The sequence below is a fragment of the Betta splendens genome, chromosome 1 (assembly GCF_900634795.4).
Source record: "Betta splendens chromosome 1, fBetSpl5.4, whole genome shotgun sequence".
NCBI classification, from domain to species: Eukaryota; Metazoa; Chordata; class Actinopteri; order Anabantiformes; family Osphronemidae; genus Betta; species Betta splendens.
The window spans coordinates 11934438-11956633 of NC_040881.3; the positions used below are offsets into that span (position 1 = coordinate 11934438).

At 44.7% G+C, this 22196-nt stretch overlaps 2 protein-coding genes across 4 annotated transcripts in view; one reads left to right on the top strand and one right to left on the bottom strand.

The window, feature by feature from the left end:
• Window positions 1–1802: 1802 nt before the first annotated feature.
• Window positions 1803–11064, top strand: cacng1a (calcium channel, voltage-dependent, gamma subunit 1a). Its single transcript, XM_029131330.3, has 4 exons — window positions 1803–2307; window positions 6823–6897; window positions 8963–9109; window positions 9179–11064. Exons 1-4 carry the CDS (start codon window positions 2070–2072, stop codon window positions 9409–9411), a joined length of 693 nt encoding a protein of 230 aa, XP_028987163.1. The 5' UTR covers window positions 1803–2069; the 3' UTR covers window positions 9412–11064.
• A 238-nt stretch (window positions 11065–11302) lies between these two features.
• helz (helicase with zinc finger) overlaps window positions 11303–22196 on the bottom strand; it is a 39173-nt gene continuing 28279 nt past the window's right edge. For 2 of the 3 annotated variants that reach the window (XM_055508175.1, XM_055508178.1), the window contains exons 25-33: window positions 21074–21119; window positions 19657–19844; window positions 19117–19321; window positions 18915–18997; window positions 18269–18800; window positions 17753–18005; window positions 16963–17602; window positions 15406–15697; window positions 11303–15276 (exon numbers count right to left, since the gene is read on the bottom strand). In XM_055508175.1, coding sequence (XP_055364150.1) covers window positions 14723–15276; window positions 15406–15697; window positions 16963–17602; window positions 17753–18005; window positions 18269–18800; window positions 18915–18997; window positions 19117–19321; window positions 19657–19844; window positions 21074–21119 — 2793 coding nt within the window. In that variant the 3' untranslated portion in view covers window positions 11303–14722. The remainder of the gene's footprint in view (window positions 15277–15405; window positions 15698–16962; window positions 17603–17752; window positions 18006–18268; window positions 18801–18914; window positions 18998–19116; window positions 19322–19656; window positions 19845–21073; window positions 21120–22196) is intronic. The other variant, XM_055508179.1, reaches the window with a different exon arrangement.

Below are 22196 nucleotides of genomic sequence, written 5' to 3' on the forward strand. Positions count from 1 at the left end.
AGTTAATCACAAATTGTTGTGATGTGTGAAGTTTTGTTTAGTTTTCCTCCCTGTCCTGCCATCAAAACCACAATCAAAGTAAAAAAAAACACTTTCCCTGCACCACAAGAAGCAGCAGACGGAGGCCCCCCTTTATTAGGTGCATCCTCACAGCAGCTGCAGAAACATACAGCTCTCCTGAGCAGCCACCTGTTGCTCAGGTTCACACAGCTGTCCAGGAAAACAGAGCACAGCATCACACACCCTGATGAAGCCGGTGACTTTACAAACCGCAGCTTGCAAACCTGTGTCCTTGTTGTTTACACGTTTTGGTCTGTGTGTAACATCCAGACGTTTCCCTTCTGAAGCTAAACACTAAATGTAGTGTTGTACACTTTCATCTTACTAGACATAAACATTGAACCTTCACAAGAATTTGGAAGTCACAACCTTTCAAACCAAAATAGACTGGTACGAGGTTGTAAAGATATTTTCCTCAGCCCAGGCTACAGAGGCAGGTCAGCGATGGTTCACATTGCATAGCAAGTACTAGCTCCATCATATTTTCACCATAGGCCATAACTCTTACTCTTTTGCCCAGGAGACCTGCTCAGTCCTCTGTTTGCGAGTCTCTGCCGTCATCTGCATGCCACTGATGCTCCCTGGGAGGCGTCGCCGTCCTCAGGTCACGGGCTCCAATTCATGTCATGAATACGACTGAGGACAAGAGATGTGAAATCGCTGTAATGATTATTACTATGCAGTGTGACATTAGGCTGACAGCTGAAAAACACACAGCAGCTCACGCCACGGATCGTCTTAATTTGGTGAATCCGGCCAACGGATCACTTTGGGAGAATGTTCCGAACTACTGGACTGACGAGTCTAATAAACATCCTGGATGCACCCACTTTCACATTAACAGGCACCTCCTATTGGTGCTTCACTGTGTATGAGTTATCTGCGACGAAGCTGCCAAGAATAAATGGTTTTCGTTGACTTGAAGAGTTTCGAATGAGAGCAGCGAGAGGACAAACGTGCACTGAAGTGGGATCTCGGTGTTTCATTACAAACTTGACAGAGGACGTGTGAAGCATCGTCTGAGACACAAGCGGTGCCCGTCTCCATGCGCTCGAGTGCCGCTTTTATTTCCACGAGGACTTTTTGACTTTCACCGGCGTCTGGACTCGCACCGAGGGGAAGTGGGTCATCGTTTCTATAAAGCCGCCCGAAGTGGGCCACAGCGTAAAGCAGACAAACAGAGACGCACCATCAGTGAGTCACCGTGGAAGGAGATTAATATGAAGCCCCTCGTTCTGTCAATGCGCCTTTGTTGCAAACGTGTTCGCTGTGGGTCATTTTGATTTCAAGTAAATGAACTGCACTCCGCATCCTCAGTGACTTCATGCAGACGTACAGTAGAGCATCCCCGCAGCGGCTGTGCTGCGTCAGAGGAACTCGTGTGTGGTGCAGCAGCTGCAGCCTGCTCCTTATAAACACATCCACCTTTTCCCCCATAAACTGTTTACAGAAACGCCCCGTAGAAAAACCGCACGCGGGGGGAAACTGCCCTCACACACTCCGAAAGGTTGCACGTAAATATGGCCGAGTCCACTCGTCCCGGGGCGCCGCACGGCGCTGTAACCGGATCGGCGGGCGGCCCAACGACTTGACTCACCGCGCACATTTATAGCACGGGCGCTGCCGGCGGAACGCTCGGCTGCGCACGAGCGGCGGAGCCCCCTCGCCCCCCCTCCCCCCCCGCGGCAGACAGTTGGTTGGGTCATCAACTTTCCTGATCCACCTCAACAGCTGTACGTCTAAACTTGCAGCTCCTCGGTGGCGCGGCCGCTCCCACCGAGCGGGACCTGAAACTGGGACGGGAGCAGTCTGGCCCCTCTCCCTCCGAACTCGGAGGCACAGATTCGCGAGAGGAGAGACTAGTCTCGGGCACAGAGGGGAGGAAGAGGAGAGACTCGCCGCTGCAGAAGCTCTGGACACAAGCTCCTGGGTCCGAACTGCACGACGTCTAGTTGTATAGATTTTGCGTCACTGCGCCAGGAGCCGGACGGTTCCCCTCACCTGGAACCATGCACAAGCGAACCAAGATAAGGATCGCCGTCTTCGTGCTGCTGGTGGGCATGGCCTGCATGTTCACGGCGGTGGTGACGGACCACTGGGCAGTGCTGAGCCCGAAGGTGGAAAAGCTCAACCAGACCTGCGAGGCGGCCCACTTCGGCCTGTGGAGGCTGTGCAAGAAGCACATTTACATCAGCTCCGAAAACTACGTGCAGGGGCACGGCTGCGGACCCATCAGCCTGCCAGGAGGTAGGTCCGAAGGAAGCCTGCGTTTGCCAGATGAACAATAAAACCGATTATTGGCGGAGACTTTCTGTCTGTCTCTGATAAATGGTGTGGGGGCTTTTTGTCTCTGGGCCATCTGTCTGTACTGAATGAATATGAATATGAATATAATTATTGTTTGTCTGCGACTCAACCCAGCCCAGTTCTGATGAGTTATGAAGCTGCTAAGAATAGAGGCCCTGATGCCGGATCAGTGCACCGGTCGTATGACATTGTAGCAGTCAGACAAAACAGAGATCCTGTTACTTATCCTGGTGATAATGAACATGGGAAGAAACACAACTCAGTTGCTGTCCAACTAATGCCTTAGCGTCCTGCTGCAATGAAAGCAAGTAATGAAAGGTGAATTTAGGCTGCGGTTCATCAGCTGGGAGGCGATCCCCGCGAGTCCTCCTTAAACCTGACAACAGACACACAGCATCCAGGCGGACGGGGCCTGTGTCGAGGCCTCGGCAGGCCGCCGCACCTCCCAGTTCGCCGTAAAGACCGAACTGAGGTGCAGCAGAGTCTCGACAGGCTGCGGGCTTCGTCTAAGCCAACGTCAAACACTACGGCAGCTGATTCCACAGCGGAGAGTGTTCTCTGCCTGTGGAGTCAGCTCACATCGAGTTTACACTGCTGATGCAGCGCCACTTCCTCGACTGTACCTGTCGCACACAGCGACTCTGAGATTCGGCCTTGGAATAATATTTATTAGTGGTGAGACTAAATTTGAAGTCTTTAGACAAGGGCTGTGATTAAATAAACGGATGATGTGCTTTACGCTTTTAATAATTACAGCTAATTAGCATAAACCTTTATCAACGTAACACATTTTTGCTCAGCATTAATCCATTGATCACACAGCTGCATGTAGAAAAACCTACTGTGACCTTAGTCATCACTGCACTTGTCTCTATTTTTATTAAATACTTAGTTGTAAGTGTTTTTTCTAACGGACTCTAGTCTAATTCCAGCCCAACCCCACTAATACCAATATAGTGGAAGGTTATAGCTGGTGTCCTAAGAGCTCACTTCGCCATAAAAGTCTGAAAATAAACTTTGCGGCCAACGGACGCTCCCGCAGCTGCTTGAGTAAAAAACAGAGTGCAACAGAGTAAACGTGTTGCAATCTCACATCGCTGAGTGACGGTGAGCTCTGTGGCCCAGTTGACTGTTGACTGAAGAGATTATCTGGCATAAGATTAGATCATGATTGTTATCTGAGCCTTGCGTGTCGCATACACACAGCCGGGACTTCCCAGGAAAATGCCCCTAATTCACAAAGCTGAAAGAAATCCCGTAAATACTTCCGAGGCGATGGCTGCTGTCGGACCTTTGGGAATCCCAGACTGTGTCTGCACAGCAGGGTCATTCCAGGAGCAGCTGAAGTGCCTGAGGGCGAGTCACTGGTGCAGGCATGTGCTGAATAGGCTAAACCCACCCAGACACCCCGCTGGGAATTCCTCAGGTTGTGATGACATGTGGTCGATAATAATGACACCATTATCTTTAGCAATATTAATTAAGACTCTATTCTGCTCTAAGTCACATTTTAATGAGCCACATGCTGCTAAAAAGCTGTTGCTGACTTTGGTTCAGTGACTTTATCCACCTTGACAACCTTGTTTTAAGCCGCGGGTCAATCGAGCAGGAGTCCAAATCAGGATCCAGGGGTTTCTCCTCGAGCAGCCACTGTATTTGGAGAGGAATATGACTGTTTATCGTACACGTCTACAGAGAGGTGTCAGACCCTGAGCCAAAGCAGACTTAAACAGCTTGATGAGGTCCTGCTGATGAGAGAGACACTCATGTGGAAAATATGGGGCTGAGCTGCTGCACATGGCGGCGGACTAGGTCCAAGAACCTTCTCTCACCATAGTTTTCCTATAATGAATGACAGCTATTACTGGTTGCACCAGCTCCTAAAGGGTCCACCTCAGACTGACGCGCGTGAAAAGCGTGATATTGTGCAAACTGCTCCGCATTCGGACGCTGCGGTTCTAAATACAGGACGCGTAAATGCTCAGCTGTCTTGGGTGGAAGCGGTGGGAGTCAAGTGTTCCAAGTGCGGCGTTGCTCTGAGTGACGGGGCCGCCTGGTGGAGTCCGGCTCCATGGCCCGCTGTCCCACCGGAATATTCCCATGAGACCTTGCTGCAAATTCACGTCTCGGTGCAGGCCGCTCAAATTACTTAACACACCCTGGGGATGAAACGCACGGTCCAAAAAGCAAATGGAACCACTGGTATTTTGCCTTTAAGGGAACTCAAATGACAGAGCAGTGTAGGGTTAGGCATCCTATATGGGGAGGGGGACTTTAACACTTAAATAGACACGTCATTTTGGCAATTGTGGCTTTGAAGCCCACTTAACACTACACAGCACATCACTCACTTGGCGCGTCAGTGCTTGAGTGGTAGCAGAAGTTAAAAGCTAAGTAGTGACACGTGTTCTGTAGCCAAGCAGTTGTACCTTGGAATCGCTGATCTAGATGATCCAGACCTACTGTGCGTTAAAAGTGAGGACGCTCACGCACGTCAAACGGCAGCGGCGTCAGCTCTGGCTGTGAGGTCTGACGCTAACCTGTGTGTACATTAAACCAATGGGATCGGGCACCGCGAGGCTTTAAAAGGCGCTGCGGAGGGAGGACAGTGTGCAGAGATGCTGCTAATCCTAGTGTGTGTGTGTGTGTGTGTGTGTGTGTGTGTGTGTGTGTGTGCGTGTGTGTGTGCGCACGCTCCCACAGATGAATACGGATTCATTTATGACCACCAGCTCGTCCTCACAGTTTCGTTCGCACTCCAGAGATGCTACAAAAAGGTGCAATTAGGCAGCATGTGTAGGGACCAAAGCTGCTTGATGCAGATAATGAGCTTGAAGCCTCCACATGAAGGTCTGATAAGCGCTGAGTGGTTCCACTTATGCCTACATAACAAACCACATATGCATTTAGTGAATGAAAGAGGACGTCTTATCTCCAGCTGCTGACAGAGTTGCGTGATGCTCCAGCAGAGGACAGAGGCAGGAGTGTTTACAGTGTTTTTGAACACAGGGTTTGACTGAGAAGTGCAACAGCTCCATCACACCTTCATATACTGTACTGTATGTGTGTGTGCCCACTACTTTGAAACACATGAGCGCTCGTTGCTTAGTAACAACCTCTGTAGTTCTTTCTTTTATTTTGCTAGCCAGTCCCTGTCCTCATTCATAAAAACATGTTGCTTTATCTGTGGACCAACACAGAACAACACGCTGTGATTTAAAACGACTCTCTATAAACCTTACAGCGTTATAGAGATTTAGGAAATTCCTTTAACTTAATTTGATTGAAAGTTTGAAAGTTTTTTGAAACTTATTTTCTTTTAGCTCATGTTTAGGGTTTCCTGGATACACAAGGAAAAAAATGTAGGACCCCATTGTCGTGGTGACATGATACTACATGCAGCTGCTGCACATTCAGTCCACATTAAAGCACTGCACCCACGCCCTATAGCGAGACTGTATGGAATTAGGAGCATGCGTGCGTGTGTGGACACCTCGAATCTGAGCAGGATAACTGACTATGCGTGGGGTTTGGTGTTACACGCATAAGCCTCCCTCGCTCCGCTGGGAAACGATCTAAACCGATGCTGGTGTTGTCGCCTGCATTCAGAAGCCCGCTTCATGTAGTCGAGCCTCAGACATTGCAGTGTGAGTTGCAATGTGTGTGCGCTCATCACCCACCGCAGTCGCGTGTATGTGTTTAAGCCCCAGTGGGAAGTATGTGCTGCTGGATAAGTCATAGGAAATCAACGTGTGGGGGAAGCTTGTTTTTACAGTGGGTCCAAATGCTTTATTGTAACTCTTGCATAAGAGAGTTGACTCCAAACTGCTCTGTCATCACACAGGCGCAAATCCCACAGGTTTAACACTTCGAGAAAGACCCACTGTGCCGTCGACTGTACACATTAAACTCTAATAGTCCGACCACACGAAGGCGTCGACTGACATCACGCTACCATTTTAGTATGAGGGTAATAACCCGCGGGTGTCGATCCGCGAGAGCCTTTGGAGGAACAATGTGAGAGAGATGGCAGATAAAGCCGTCACATGACACAGAGCGGCAGGTGGAGCGTCGCCGCCGCTGAAAACGAATCTGGGTCAAAGCTTGAGCAGAGGTGTGACAACATTCAACGGTTCAGACACAGAAGACCGGGCTTAGAGTAAACATAATGGAAACCAGATGAAAAAAAAGCAGCTGAAAGCTACTAATTATAGGATTAAGAGAGTAAAATTCATTAGTAAAGTTGATTGATTTTATTGGCCTGTAGCTAATGTGATTGATGAAAAGCACCAGAATTAAAGACCAGGCTGATAATTAAGGCTGAGACCTTCTTTAATGACCTATTTGCATATAAAGATATTTTAAATGCTGTGACAAATGGACAAGGTGAAACTTTTAAAAAACAGATAAAATCACAGATCATCCACTCAGTTCTCTTTTCTCTTCCTCCCACAGATGAAAACTGCACTTACTTCGGGCACTTCACTCCAGGGCAGGACACCGAGATCTTTGAATATAAAACACAAAAAGGTAGGTCTCCTTCTGCTGCGGCAGAAACCAGGAGAGGGGAGATTCATGTGTGAGTTCACTTAGAGAACGCGGCGTTTGGAGCCCGGAGGTTCTCAGCTGCTGCTCGTGGGCTCCGCCTTTCATTCACGTTTTGCACAGCGGGAGCTGCCGTCAGTGACAAATCACATCAAATCATCAGACGTTCAGACGTCCTCGGCACAAGGCAGAGCCCGTGGCGCATAAATATGCACTACTGTACATTACACGAGTCTTTTGACGTTACGCTGGAAGATTTCGAGGCGTGAATTAATGGTTTTTGAATGTGTGGCTGTTTTCTCCCGCCGGCCGTCACCGAGTTGAGGTCCGAGTTCGCTCACTCCAGCCACAGACCTCCCAACGTGTGCTGACACACACGCTTTTGCACGTGCGCCCATGGAACGAGTGCAGGAGGTTTACTGTACATACAGTACACTCACCCCCCCCCACCTCCTCCCCCCTCCTTTTCCGTGGTATTCCTTTAGATTTCGTTCCCCGACGTCGTGTGACAGATCTCCCATGCGCCGCGCGTTCGAGGCCTGAGCACATGTGGAGAGCTGTCAGACTCTATTACGAGCGCGTACATGTACCAGGGCATGTGCATGAAGCTGTTTGCTAATGCAGGCGACCCCCCCCCCCCTCCCCCCTCCTCTAACATGCACACACATGTGCAGCATCGCAGTGCTGATGGCGAACCCTTGGGAAACGCGCTGTAAATTGCGGCGCTGACCTACGTTGCCTCCAGTTGTTGTTCACTCTTGACCGAGCCATTTGGCTGCACCGCGGTGGGAGACGTGGTCGAATGAGCAAAGTACTGGTCATGTATGCCGCCACGGCGTGAAAGGCACTCTTCCATAGGGGGGTTGCCGTTAAATGAGAAGTTAAAAGGATGTGCAAGATCACATTAGACAAGAATGTTAATGAAACGCATCTGAATGGGTTTTAGAGACCGTTCACATACCATTACTATTTTCAAAATCGTGATTTGATGTCTAAATTCCAATTAGAAAGAACACCAGGACAACACACAAGGTCATGTGTGTATACTTAAAAACACTAAATAACGGTTTACACAACCTCCAACCTCTTTTATACACGCGCTTGCTTTTGGTGGTTTAGAAATGATAAAAAACGGCCAGTTGTGGCGTATTCCCTCACTGCTCGGTGACTAATCAGGCCTGGAACCCGCTCTGAGGGGAGCATTTGCATTCGCTGGGCGCTCACTGGAAAGCTCAACATGAGGTCTATGAGGAGGTGAATGAGGTCGTCGCTGGGCTGAGAATGCACAATGAGCCCACGAGACATGGGAACGCTCCCGGGAGGCAGGTGCGCCGTCGTCATCGCTGCCGAAAAGCTCTGCGGCCGGAAGTACACGCGCGGCTCCTATTCAGCTCTCGGCTCAGAATTGACAGGACGCAGCATCATCGTGCGGGTGGAGAGTGAAAACGTACAGCGGAAAAAAGCATCCCAGCGTCTCCGAGCGAAGGTGTGGGACACGGGTCCAGTCCGACACCTGAGCCACTAAACACCTGGTCAGGTGAAAGGGACTCATCCAAGTTCCCTCTGTAATTAACCAATTTTCATTTCATTAGCTGCACATGAACGTTAACCACACTAAAACCTGAAGCCGTGAGGATGTAAATGTGTGTGATTCCTGAATGGCCGCCGATCGTTCACGCGCTTCTTATTGTACATCTACTGTACCACATGCTGCGTGTCAGAGGACGTGCCACGAGAAGATGAAGGCTCGTTCCCCTGGAGGAGCCACTCCCCCCTGGGCATGTTCCACAGGAGAACGGGCTGCACATCAAAGGCCCTGCAACCTGCAACAGAAAACCATAGCAGCTGCTGCTCCCGTTGCACAAACACACCGTGTCTGAAGCCAAAAAATACTTTCATTCAGTACGGTCTGTCTGTGAATGTAACGCTTATGGCCTTTAGAACTCATGGAAAAGGATCCACTGTTGAGCACAGTGTCCAGACATCCGCTAATGACTCATTGGGTGCTGGTGTTGAAATGACTCTAACCGCGTGGGTTCCTTCCCTCTAGAGTACAACATCTCTGCTGCAGCCATCTCCATCTTCAGCCTGGCCTTCATGATCCTGGGGTCCCTCTGTCTGATGGGCTCATGCACCGGCGGCGGCGCGGGCAGGGACTACCTCCTCAAGCCCGCGGGCATGTTCTTCGCATTTGCAGGTGGGCTCCACTGCCGTCGCCGTGCGCTCGTGCGGTTCCGCCCCGCGCTGACGCCTTTCTGCTCCCCAGGTCTCTGCGCCTTCATCTCGCTGGAGGTGATGCGCCAGTCGGTCAAGCGGATGATCGAGAGCGAGGACACCATCTGGATCGAGTACTACTACGCCTGGTCCTTCGCCTGCGCCTGCACGGGCTTCGTCCTCCTCTTCCTCACCGGCATCGCCCTCCTGGTCCTCTCCATGCCCCAGATGCCCAGGAATCCGTGGGAGACCTGCATGGACGCAGAGCCAGATCAAGTAGAGTGAGCGATAGGCAGAGAGACAGACATGCGCAGGCAGTGAGAGTCTGCGCCTTTTATTTTGAGCAATTATCTTAGACTCATTTCCAGAACAAGAGCCGGGCGTAAAGGGATGAAAGACTCTGGACTCTGGAGTGGGTGGACTATACCTTATTCCCTACAATTATACAGAAACTTGTCCAGTTTGGAAAGTTTTTAACTTCTATTCGTTAGCGAGTGGTAAAATAAATTTTAAAAAAAAGTCCTTTCCAACACCTCTGTACCGTAGGTGCTCTTCCTGTTTGAAGCGGTGGCCAAATCTGGCTTCTTATTAAGTTCTTTCTTCATCTGAAAGCACTTTCAGACCGTTTCCTTCTCCATTCATCATTTCCATCTCGTCATTTACCTTTGGTATGGATTAGAAGTCAATGTTTTCTCATCATGGTCTTATTTGATCTAATAATGGTTTTAATTATATTTACATCTTAGTAAATCAACAAAAAACACTTTAGGACATAATGAAAACCAAAAAGTCCTGACGCAGTACTTTAATTTGATGTATGATATTTTGTACATGTCTAATTTTTGTAATGCATCTCTTGACTCTGGACTCACAATGAGCTACGTCACACAAGTCAACATCGACTACATGTTACTAGTGTGTAATGTGTAGAAGGAATTTAGCATCCAAATAAGACATTTGTGGAGAAAAGCAGCAGTGCGGAGCAGATTTATGTGTGTGTGTGTGTCAGGCAGAATGCTAAACACCCACACGGTCGCTGCACAGCACTGATCATGCTGGAAAAGGTTCAGTTCTAGCAGGTGCGCATACTGGGCCTTTTACTTTGTGTTTACAGCTCCCAAACCAAAGCCAAACAAAAAATGCCCTGTTCGTTTTCTCCTCCCGTTCGGTTCCCGAGCATCCATCCATTCGGTACAGTGGACGTAGACCCGAGCGTGCGATCGTGGTCTGCACGCGCCCGTGACTACGCTTTAAAGGTTCACATGCAGAAACTCTGAGTCAAAGTGTCACTAAGCAGCACGGGTGAACGTGAGGTGCACTCCTCCACGCGGCACGTTCTATGACACAGTACACCCCATAATAAATCAACAAGTAATACACAAACATCTGGTGCAAAGCTCAGTTCACTTTTTGGTTTGGGTTCAAAGAAGCTACAGTTACATTTGTGGCAAAGCAGAAGGGACGTCACTACTTCTACATAAAACAATACGACATATAATTAATTAAAAGAGTAATTTAATTGCTATAGCCCCAAAACCTGCCAAAATGTTGTAAAACACAGCATTGCACTACAGCTGTGGGTATTTTAGGACAGTATCTCAAACAGGCACGTTTGGTATTTTACTTACATACTGCAACTGAACTGCTACCAGAGGTGAGCAGTTCAGGAGGCGACATGTTTGACCTTTTGCTGCAAACTCTGATGCAAAGAGAAAGAAAGAGGAACAGTTCAAATGAAGACAACTAACGACATGAACTTTCCACACGTTCTACATCTCCTGTATTTGTAGTTTGTTTGTTTTTCGTCTTTTTCATTGAACATAGCATGCAATCAATCTTCTGGAACGCAGCAGATTCTGTGTGAGTGTGTGCCATAGGCTGTAACCTTGAAATGAAAAATATGAATATGAATAATAAATCTGGAGCTTTGGAAATCAAGTGTCTGACATCACTTTGTGAGAACAAAATGAGTGAATGAGAGAAATAAAGCTTTTAAAAGAGGGTGTTATTATCCATGTAGATGAGTGCTTCCCTCTCTTTTCATCCGATTGTCATTTCAATGTTATAAACATTCATAACAGGGTTAATATCTGCTGCAAGTCTCATCTATGTAACCATGTTCCCAGGTGCCTTCAAATAAAGATGCGTGGGAAAAAAAGACTCTGAATACCAGCACTATCAATAAAAACACTTTAATAGAGAAACAAATAAAAAAAAGAAATAAACCTTTAAAACACAGTCTAAATCCTTTATTATAACCACCACCAACTAAAATAAAGAATAGTAAAACAGGCCTATTCATTATTTTGTATCCACGAGGGAGGAACCAATGAGACCGGGAGGCTGGGAGAACAGGTGTGCCATTGATTTACTGCAGCGGGGGAAGAACAGAGGAGAGCAAACAGATAACGGGCAGAGATGTGGCGTCAACAGAAGGCAGAACACAGTGCTCTCTACTGGCTGGGCAGGAGGTTGCTCCCAAACCATGCTCCCTCCCAACACACACACTCACACTCACAGAAAGATGTTAGAAAGCAGGCCAGATCTACCGGGAACAGAAGAGCTGCACCCTTCATTTTATAACAAAGATCCTTTCAAACACAAACTAAACATGATGCCTAAAAACCATTTATAGAACATGTGTAAATAAAATCCCTTTAAAATGTCTTTGGCTCAATCTCTTCTGCTTCAAATATAAATAAAAGTGTAGCTGAAGAAGCGTGAAATATTAGTATTGCACAATGTGAGACATCAGCCGACAACTGCTTTGTGAAAAAGACATAAAGTGGGCACACGCCCGGGAGCAACCTCAGCTTCAGCCCGTCTAACTGGGAACAAAAAGGTTTACATGACCATTACATATTGACATATTAGTAAAATATCATAATAGTTTTGTAAATAATGTCACAAGGTACTGTACACATCAAATAATATACTGAAATTTGACTGTGTAATTGAACAAAAAACTTTTGTTTTCATTCAAAAACAAAAACAGATAAAAAAAAAACAAGGATTAACAACAGCCAGGTCATCTCAACATGCACGGAAAGAAAACAGCCTTCACATTTAAAACAAAGCCTCTGTTGATTGTTCTACAGCTGTGAAGTGGCGAAAACAGGACACATCCAGCAACTCAGATGTCAAATATTAAATTTTGTACAGTGAAATAAGACGTCTTTGAACAACGGCAACATAAACTCTCCTACTTGTGAAATCAGCCGGACACCGTCAGAAAACAAAACCCAACAAATGACAACAAGGTGTTGCAACTACCAACTGGGTCGTTATAGTTATCATATTTGTGAATTTGCATAATTAAAAAGGGCATACCTCTTCTTAGAACAGCTTCTACAAAATTGAGGCGCTCCCAAAGTTCTTGTTTGTAAATACTTAGAAAATGCATATTTACAAGTATGCGTTGTTCTCCACTAAGTCAAAAAATCTGGACCTCTGAAGTGAAATGTCAAACGTTAAAACCCGTCTGTGTGAATCTTCCTGCTGACTGTTCAGACCTCCTAAGCGCTTAGCGGTAAAGTGTTGGCTACTGCTATTGGACAGCTGTGACACAGCAGATGATGTCATAACAATTACACCAACTAGCAGATGAGGCAGTGGTCGTTTAACAATAAACGCAGTGACCGGACCAGGCATCCACGACTGTTCCCAGTATTGCTTTTATCAAAAAGAAAAACATGGGCAGATAAACTGTAGAAGCCTTTTATGTATTTTTTTTCCAGCATGAGAGTATTTTAGCAGGAACGTTGACGTGTGTGCAGCCGTGAGGCCTCCTCACGCTGAACAGACAGACTCCAATTCAAACATAAATGCTCCTGGTCACCGTGTGTCTCCAGTGCAAGGTGAAAAACATGGTTGGGTATTTTTCCAATAATCCTCCACTTACTGATGTCACATGAACATACTGATCAGATAAAGAGGATAATCTCATTTCATAACTAAATGACCAGGAACAACTACAACAACGTTACCAATTCATTCTTATTACGCACAGTCTAAAAGCAGGCACTCCATCAGTCGTATGTTTTTGAACAGCTCACTGTATGATTACAGAAAAACATGACCAAGATGCGACAACATGTTCTTCTATCTAACAAATCATCTGAATGTTTGAGGGTATGGATGATAAAAATCAGCTCAAGAAAGAGTTTATTATACATTAAACGGTTCATGTATTCACAAACTTAAACCATATAGATTGTCTTACAGAGAAAATTAGAAAGGATCTTTGGATATTTGAGAAACTAAAAGACCAGGTATATAATAAACGGGTTTCAGAACATAATTAATGTATAAAAAACGTCAAACCTACAACACCCTTTACATTATCGTTGAAATTTCAGGGCGATAGTTATTATATGTAAAATAAAAGTAAAACAAATGAAATGTTGCGTTCAGAAACATTCGACTGGCAGAGCTGATAACACCCTCAGCTTCAATCATCACACGCCACGCTCTTCACTTTCACAAACCCTCTGGGTATTGCAACCTTAAAAATGTCCACGAGTGACAGCAAAATTTAAAAATTATAAAAACAATTCAGGTCTTCAGAAGGTTTTATACAACTTCCACTGTGAATATTGTTTGACAAGAATAGTTCTGTCAAAAAAAACAAGCACAAAAAAGTTAAATATTTTCTGACAGAGAATGGGCCACACAGCTCAAATCTTATTACACTAACACTTATGGTGTTTTTGTGATCCTTAAAACAAACAGAATAGAGATGATGTGGTTGTTCCTTTTTAGACAAATTTATACTGTTTCTACCGTTGCTGCTGAGACAATGGTGAAAAGTAAAAAGACAGAACCAATAGTTGTATTTTTGGGGTAAATGGTCACATTTACTACTAAATCACTCGAAGATTTCCAGGTGAGGAAGTCCAAGAATCAGGGATCAAAGGCTGGCAAACATAAAACAATTTATAATGCTAACATAATACAGGAGTTTAAGGGCATGTCTGTGGCATTCAACTCAGTCTTTAGTTCTTTATATGTACAGATTAGAGGGAAATTTATCTACTTCTATACACTGTTCCATGTAGTTTCTGTCAGTTGAACACTTAGCTCCCCCCCCCATTATCACAATGACAATAGGATGAATAAATCAAGATGTAAACTCAAAGCTGAGGAGTAAAAAGAAAAAAAACAAACAAAAAAAACAAACAAAAACGATAAAAACTTTTTTAGTAACTGACCTAAACCCAATTTCACTAAGGAAACATAGGCAGGTAGCTAAGTGGTCAACCAAGCCTCGCCTTTTTATTTTATTTTACTTTTTTTAGCATTACGTACATATACAAGTGTAGATAATATAAGTATATATTCATATATACATAATGAGTATGTATATATAACAGTAATGCATTCATTATATATACTTGTTTTCTTCACAGGATAAAAATGACTGTTACAAATAAAAGGTTAGAATGAAACAAAATAAAGAAAACAAACCTACTGATAGAAACAAACTGTAAATGCACTTTGAACTATTTTTTTGTGTTTTTAAGAGATGTTTACCTTTTTTCTGTTTTTTTTTTTTTTTTTTTTTTTTTTTACACGACTTATGTGGGAGAGGTGACACTCATTTGAAGTAGGAATAGTACCCACTGCTACCATTTGAACTTCCTATACTCAGCTCTTGGAGGAGGGAGATGGGGTCGCTGTTCTTTTTGACCTGTTCTGGACGAACAGCTCTGGGCTTGGGTGGGGCACGGAGGGCGCTCGCATAGGACATGGTCGGTGGTTTGCTTAAATTTGCACCCCCTTGGTTGGGCTCTGTGGGAGTCTGCGGCGGTGCCTGCTGTTGCTGCTGCGGTTGTTGCTGCTGCTGTTGTTGTTGCTGCTGCGGTTGTTGCTGCTGCTGTTGTTGTTGCTGCTGCGGTTGTTGCTGCTGCTGCTGTTGTTGCTGCTGCTGCTGCTGTTGTTGCTGCTGCTGCTGTTGTTGTTGCTGCTGCTGTTGTTGTTGCTGCTGCTGTTGTTGTTGTTGTTGTTGTTGTTGCTGCTGCTTGTTGCTGGGCAGGAGAGGAGGAAACTGTCCAAGGTGCTGAAAGGAATTCAGAGCGTGTGGGTGCGCCTGCTGTACTGCTGTGGCCTCAGCCTTAACCTGCTCACTTGTCTGCCGAACGGCCTTGGAAGCTGCCATAAGCAAAAGTGACCCAGAAAAGACAAGAGAATTAATCATTACAACAAACAATTTAATTGCAATTTATTTGACTTCATTAGAAGTGAGAATGCCTAAAAGCAAGATAATTGGGTGATACCTACCCATAAGGTCCCGGTGCTGCGCAAGTGTGCCAGCTCCATTACATGGAATGTTTTGGAACGGGCTGGGACCTGCACCATTACTAGGCCAGGGGTCAGGTGAGGGATAAATATAAGAGGGCTGTGGCTGTTGATGATGCTGCATGTGTGGATGGGGGTGGTCCTGGTGTTCTGATGTACAGGGCTGTGACTGCTGGGAGAGAGAATTGTGGGCGTTGGCTGGAGATGGTTCATCTGGATAGCCTGTGGAGATGCGGCGCTGATAAAGAGGCCGACCTGGACCTCTGGGTTCATACTGGACAGAGAAGTGAAAAAATATCAAACCATCAGCAGAGATGATGAAAACGAACGTGGGCAACAACAGGTGAAATATAGGCCTTGAACTGTAAAATTACTTTAATATACTGTCTAGATCTATATACTGTATATTTATAAAGAAGAATTAAAGTCATGCATGTAATTTATGTTCTCTGGTCTCACAGATTTTGGCTCTACATCCTAATCTGCATTTTGTATATCTAGTAACTTAAAGTGACTTAAGTCTTTTTTACACACAGCTGCCTGTGGAGATAGATTATTTTGATTTTACTGGGACACATTAAAATGTGCTCTTCATGGAACATTAGGAGCTCATTATTAGAGACTGTCCAGGCTAATCACTTTATGATGCTTGCAACTATACCAAAATGGAGACAAATTGAACTAATTTCCCACTTTTCAGGAGATAAAACAGGTTCTTCATTAACTTAAATCAAGGCTTCAATGGGGTATTTGCACATCAGCATACAGTATGTGTGACTTATGAATTACACACAATCAAGGTAAAAGAATGTGTAATATCAAAATAGTCCCTACACTTATTTGAAGTATTTTTAACCTGGATTAAAGCTTATGCCCCTAAAATCTACAGTTATAGTGAAATGAATATGAATGTATTTTCTGGACTATAAATCGCTACTTTTTTCTCACGCTTTAATCCCTGCGGCCCAAACAACAATGTAGCTAATTTATGGATTTTAACAGGCTAACGAGCTTCCTGCCGCCAATACATTTAGCCTCATCACATCAGACCAATTCAATTAGCAAACACGGTCAAGATGTTTACACCGTGTAGATCCGACTGACAGCCATAACATTCACCACAGAAAATATGAAACGAAAAGGCCTGTCCATCAGGGCACGGACAACTCTGTGGCAGCAACTTCCTCCCAATTACAAGTCAACGAAACAGCAAATGAGAGACAGAGAAAGAGTGTGACGCTGTAAGGCAGTTTAATTCTGACACTGACGACGACTGACGACGACTTTAGTGTTTTTAAAAGGTGCAGGAGGCAACAGTAGATAGTAATTAATGACTTTTGTGGTACGCTGCTGTACTTTTAATTTTTTAACCAACCATATTACAGTTACAAAAATGTATTTAAATCGAATTCATGCGGCTTATATTCAGGTGCGCTCAATTATGCAGAATTTACTGTATTTTATTAGATTCAACTGAGCTCAGTTTACAACATCTGGCTCACTATCTTGTTGCAGGTAAAATTGGTAAACAAAGGATACCTCATCTACGTTGTGAAGGGCTGCAGCTGCTGATGTTCTGGGGGACAGTGGATGGTAGGACTCTTGTTCTTGACCTCGACTTTGTTGTTGATGTTGGTGGTGGTGGTGATGCTGCTGCTGCTGCTGCTGGTGCTGATGGTGAAGCTGCATCAGGTGAACTTGCTCTGGCCTGCTAGGGTGAGCCATGATGGGCAGTCCATAAGGTAAGCCGTGACCCTGGTTCCCTAACGGGTGGTTCTGTTGTGGCGGGCTCACAGATGCAGCTCCACTGTGGGACCACTGAGCATCCTGCAGAAGGTACTTGACCTGGGCGGGTGGGGGACTGGCAGAGTGAGCTGGTGGCTGCTGTGGGTAGCTACCAGTGTTGAACATGGAGTTCCCCGGGTGATGTTGCTGTTGCAGAGCTGGTTTGTTAAGAGGGTTGTCGTTAAGGACGTCGCGACCGATGTCATGCGAGTAAGGTCCTGATGGAAAAGGCCCAACATGATTGGAGGCGGCACCTAAAGATGATGAAGGGTCACCTGAGGCACGAGACTGGCGATACTGGAGGAGACGAGACTGAGGAGGAGGCTGCATCTCAGCTGCTTCCCTGGGTTCAGTTTGTTCTTGAGGAGGCATTTCCCTTAGGAGGCCAGGATACCTGGTTTAAATAAAAACGTCTTTATATTTGACTTTTCTAACATGTCTAAAAACCTATTTTAAAATAGATTATAGATTTCTTTGGTATTGAGATTCCAAACTGTTACAAGCCATCTGAAATACAACCTTGAATCTAAGAGTTGAATCTAACCTGTTGAAAACTGGACCAGAAGAGGCAGAAGAAACAGTATCGTCCTCCATATTGGCACTAAAGCCCCAACTGGCTGCGCGGAGCAGCTGATGAGGAAATCGAGCCATACTGGGCTGAGCAAGGTGGGCAAGCTGTTGGGGCATAGGAAAAGCAACACTGCCTTGAAGGAAAGGGCCTGCTGCCTCACCCCACTGACCCAGCCTGGCTGCCTGCTGCTGGCTTAGGGCCTCTAGAGCCAAGGGACCTTGGAGGTCTGAAAGAGAATCCATGTGATTAGTGTGGTGTTTTCTCATGATTCTAAGGATTAACAATACTTAGAGACAATCATAAGAGAGGAGGGGAAGTTTGCTGGATTCAGAGTAAAGAAAGAAACAACAGACTATGAAGCAGAGGTACAGATCACAGAAAGGAGTGTTAAACACATTTGTCTTGAAATAATGATTATAATTAAGAGAAATTTGACAACAAAAGTCAATTTCAATTACTTTATTAATATAAACCTAGTGTCTTACTCACCCAAACCATCTCCCAAGCCTCCATCCTGTCCATCCTCCCCAAAGCTGTTGACCCTGTTGTGCTGTGACAGGCCAGGGTGGTGACCTCCTGGATGGCCCATTGGGGGCCTAATAGAACTGCTCATCTCTTCCACCCCTCCAGAATCTGGTCCGTCCAAAGTAGGAGACTGGAGAGCCCTGTGAGCTGGCATGGGACCATTAAAGAAGGAAGCATTATGGCTGCCACCAGTGTAAGCAGGACTGAGCTGTTGCTGCTGCTGCTGCTGCTGCTGCTGCTGCTGCTGAGGATTCTGTTGGGCCATCCCTGGGTGCTGAGGCTGACCAACTCGATAAGGAAGCCTGGAGACGGGATACTGTGGAGGGAAGGCTCTTCCACTGGCAGGTGGAAATGCTGGGTTGGGTGGCGCAAGGTGGTAGTTGAGAGGTCTGTGCGAAGCTGAGGGGTCTTTTCGATGAAGCAGCGCATTGGGATATCCAACAAGGCCATCCAGTTGTGAGTCTAGATTTCGACTTTGGCCTGTGTCTAAATCTCCCTACAAAAAAACAAAACAAAAAAAAAAAAAACAGACAAACATTATAGACACTGCAGCCACATATTTGTTCTAATTTGGTCATACATTAACTACATGTGGTATAAATAAACTTGCCTGTTTTTCCTTCATGTCTGTTGTTTTTCTCTCTGGTGTCTGAAGACGGTTCTGTTCTGACTTTGGACATGCTTCTAATTTCCCTAAAACATCAAAAACAAACAAAAGAATAATTCGGTTACTTTGCATAATCTGATGGTGTTGAATATGATAAATCAATACAGACAAATTAAAGCTAATGGGAAAATTAATCAGGACGCACCGTTTCTTATAGTGTCTGCCTGTAGTTCCTTGTCTGGGCTTGGCTGACTCATGCCTAGGGGAGAGGGATGGGCAACGGCACTGTAAGGGAGGGGGGAGCCTCGGTTCTGGGCCTGCAGCAGATTAAAGTTGTAGGCCATGGCTGCTGGGTGGCTCATGATGCGAGGGTCCACAGCAAACCTGTTCTGGTAACCTGGCCATGGTAACTACAAACAAAAAGGGGAAAAAAAAACAAACATGTGTAATATGTACAGTGTACCAAGCAAAAGACGATAACTGCACATGAACAGCACATTTCCTATAATGATGTTAGAAACAGTTTCTAATAAAAGAGGTTAGAGGAAAATCTTTAAGGACATTTACATTTTATTAAACTTCTAGACTGTGACTGATGAATGTCTCTGAAGTTAGGACAGGCAAAGTTTTTAAAAAGTTACTGCGCTATTTGCTATGTTATCTATTGTGAAAAAAGCTTTTTGAAAGTTAAAGTTTTTGAGAATCGTAAACCATTGCAGCTACTAACATAAAACTGAAAACTTACATGTAGGGGCACGGGCATCACCATGTTTCCACCATACACAGCTGGCACATAGAGGATACTGGTGCCTGTATGAGGATCTATCCTCTGCACAGGACTGGGAGACTTGCCTATACCAGCAGGTGTCCCAGCCAGTGGTGGTGTATATGCCCGAATCGGGTTTCCCATCAGCACAGCTGGGTTTGGTTGGACTTAAAGGAAAGAAGTTTGAAAAGATAATATAAATAATTGTGATGTGTCTTCAAAAAGGCAGAAGTAAAGCATAGAAAATATTAAATACAGAGGCAAACATAAATACACTACAAAATATCAAGAAATGTATGTCTATAATGTAAGTGGCTGAAGCAACAACATGGTCTTTGTTACTCAAGCCTGAATTGTTATGTGATCTTCCCTCCTGTAAACACCTCTGCCATTTACGCTGGTCCTCCAGCACCTGAAATCCCAACTGTTGGACTTTACTCCCCTTCAGCGTACATATCAGGCACACGCTGGGGTAGAGGTTGGTCTAATTCCGGCACAGAGTGTACTCTCACCCCCGAGGTGCAGGGCAGCACAGGAACAGCTACGTTCTCTGCCTTATAACAGTGCAGCCACACCTTCTAGCTACAGGAAATTCAATTTACACTGACCCCGTGGAGTGTTGGGGGTGGGGAGGTGGAAGTGATGGGACTGGCATTAAAAATGCTTATATTTTACAGAACTAAGGAACCTGCCATGAATGCAATAATGAGAACGATAACTAGGAATACCTGATGAACACCATTCTGGCGCATCAATAATGGCTTAAAGCTCAACATCATTAAAAACAAAAACCTGCTGGTAAACTTTAGGAAGAGCTGGAAGTTCCTAGTGCCACTCCCCAAACGAAGGGAGATGATGTGGTGAAACTGGTCTATTCAAACCATATAGATACCATCCAGAGAAGACTATCCATTCTTAGGTGACAGCTGATATAAGCAATATGCTAGTGATGCTCAGTCTCTATTTTTTAAAGGTTGTTTGCTGGGATGGTGGCTTTAATGCTAGTGAAGTAAAACACAAAAAACAATCGACGATCCAAAAGGCAAACTATTTGGATTTAAACTGGAAAGTCTGGAGGCTGTGGAAGGGAGGAGGATAGTGGGCACCTACACAATTCATCTCATTCACTCTTTGATAAACTGTGGCAGATGGAAGCTTAGCTACAGACTAATTCCACTAAAGAACACGGCTAGAGTGAGATCTGTGTATGATTTAAACAATATACAACAATATAGATAACATTTTAATTTTACAAACATTAGACATTTGTCTAATAACACAATAGCAAAAGCTGACCTGTGAAACCTATACATGTATATGTGTGTTTTAAAGAGCATGTTGCGTAATACAGATTTAGATGCTAAGCAAATTTGTTATGGTAAAAATAGGCCCTTACTGTATCCTTCAGGTGGAAGATGATCTGTGTGGTTTGCATGTTTCCCCTGTGAGACAAAAATCATTAGAAAATAGTAGATACTCAGGTGAGAAAAAATATATCTTTCTGTACATATACATGTAGTTGTTTCAGTAAGTTCCTAAATACTGCAGACATGTGCAAATGTCATGAAAGCTGAACAGAAAAAATTATTAAAGCTATCAGTGTGTGATACTGACCCATATTGTCCAATGCAATGACGTCTAATAAAGCATGTTTAAAACAGACTTTTAAATCAATGTTACAGTTTACTTTACTGCTGAAAACATTGATTATATTCCTTTAATTGAAGGACTGTTTTTTGGAGACCTGAGTCATCAGTTGATATAACCCATAAGCAGTCACTGATGTATTATAATATAGATAATTTGGAGACACCACTTAATTGCATATTTAATAATAATTGCAACATATTAGCACTGAACATACGTCATTTTCGCCATTACACATGCAGATTTATATGTATATACTGTAGATTTACTTTCCACACCGCAACACACAGCAACAGAACCAGAAGCAGAATATCTGCCTATGCTTCCTGCAAACACAATCCCTTCGTTTTTCAGGGGCCTTCACAATAATAGCGTGTCTACCGCATGAGCACACAGCATTCGGACTGAATCAATGTTAAAACATGTTTGAATTTAAGTATACATAATTACTCCTGTGGGGCTACACACACAAACCTAAAAAAAAAAAAATGCGTAAACACATCGACACAAACATCTCCAGAGGGTGAAATTATCGACATCCCCCATTTTGTGAAATCCACTATATTGCTGTGCTGATATTATGACCAAAATGTAGAAGAACCTCTGAACAAAAAATACATTAATTATGCGCAACAGACAGATAGCGCTTTTACAAAACATAGATAAATTTGACGCTTATGACTACAACACGTCCTCCAGCTTCAGGAGCATAAATACAAGCAACAGGAAATAAACACTTTTGTTGTGCCTGTAAAAACTTTGTTCCTCACCAAGGAGCACGGCAAAATGCAACAATATCTAATTAATAATTAAGGTCTGACATACTGCAACAGCAGCTGATTCGCTTGGCTGCTATTTCAGATTGTAACATC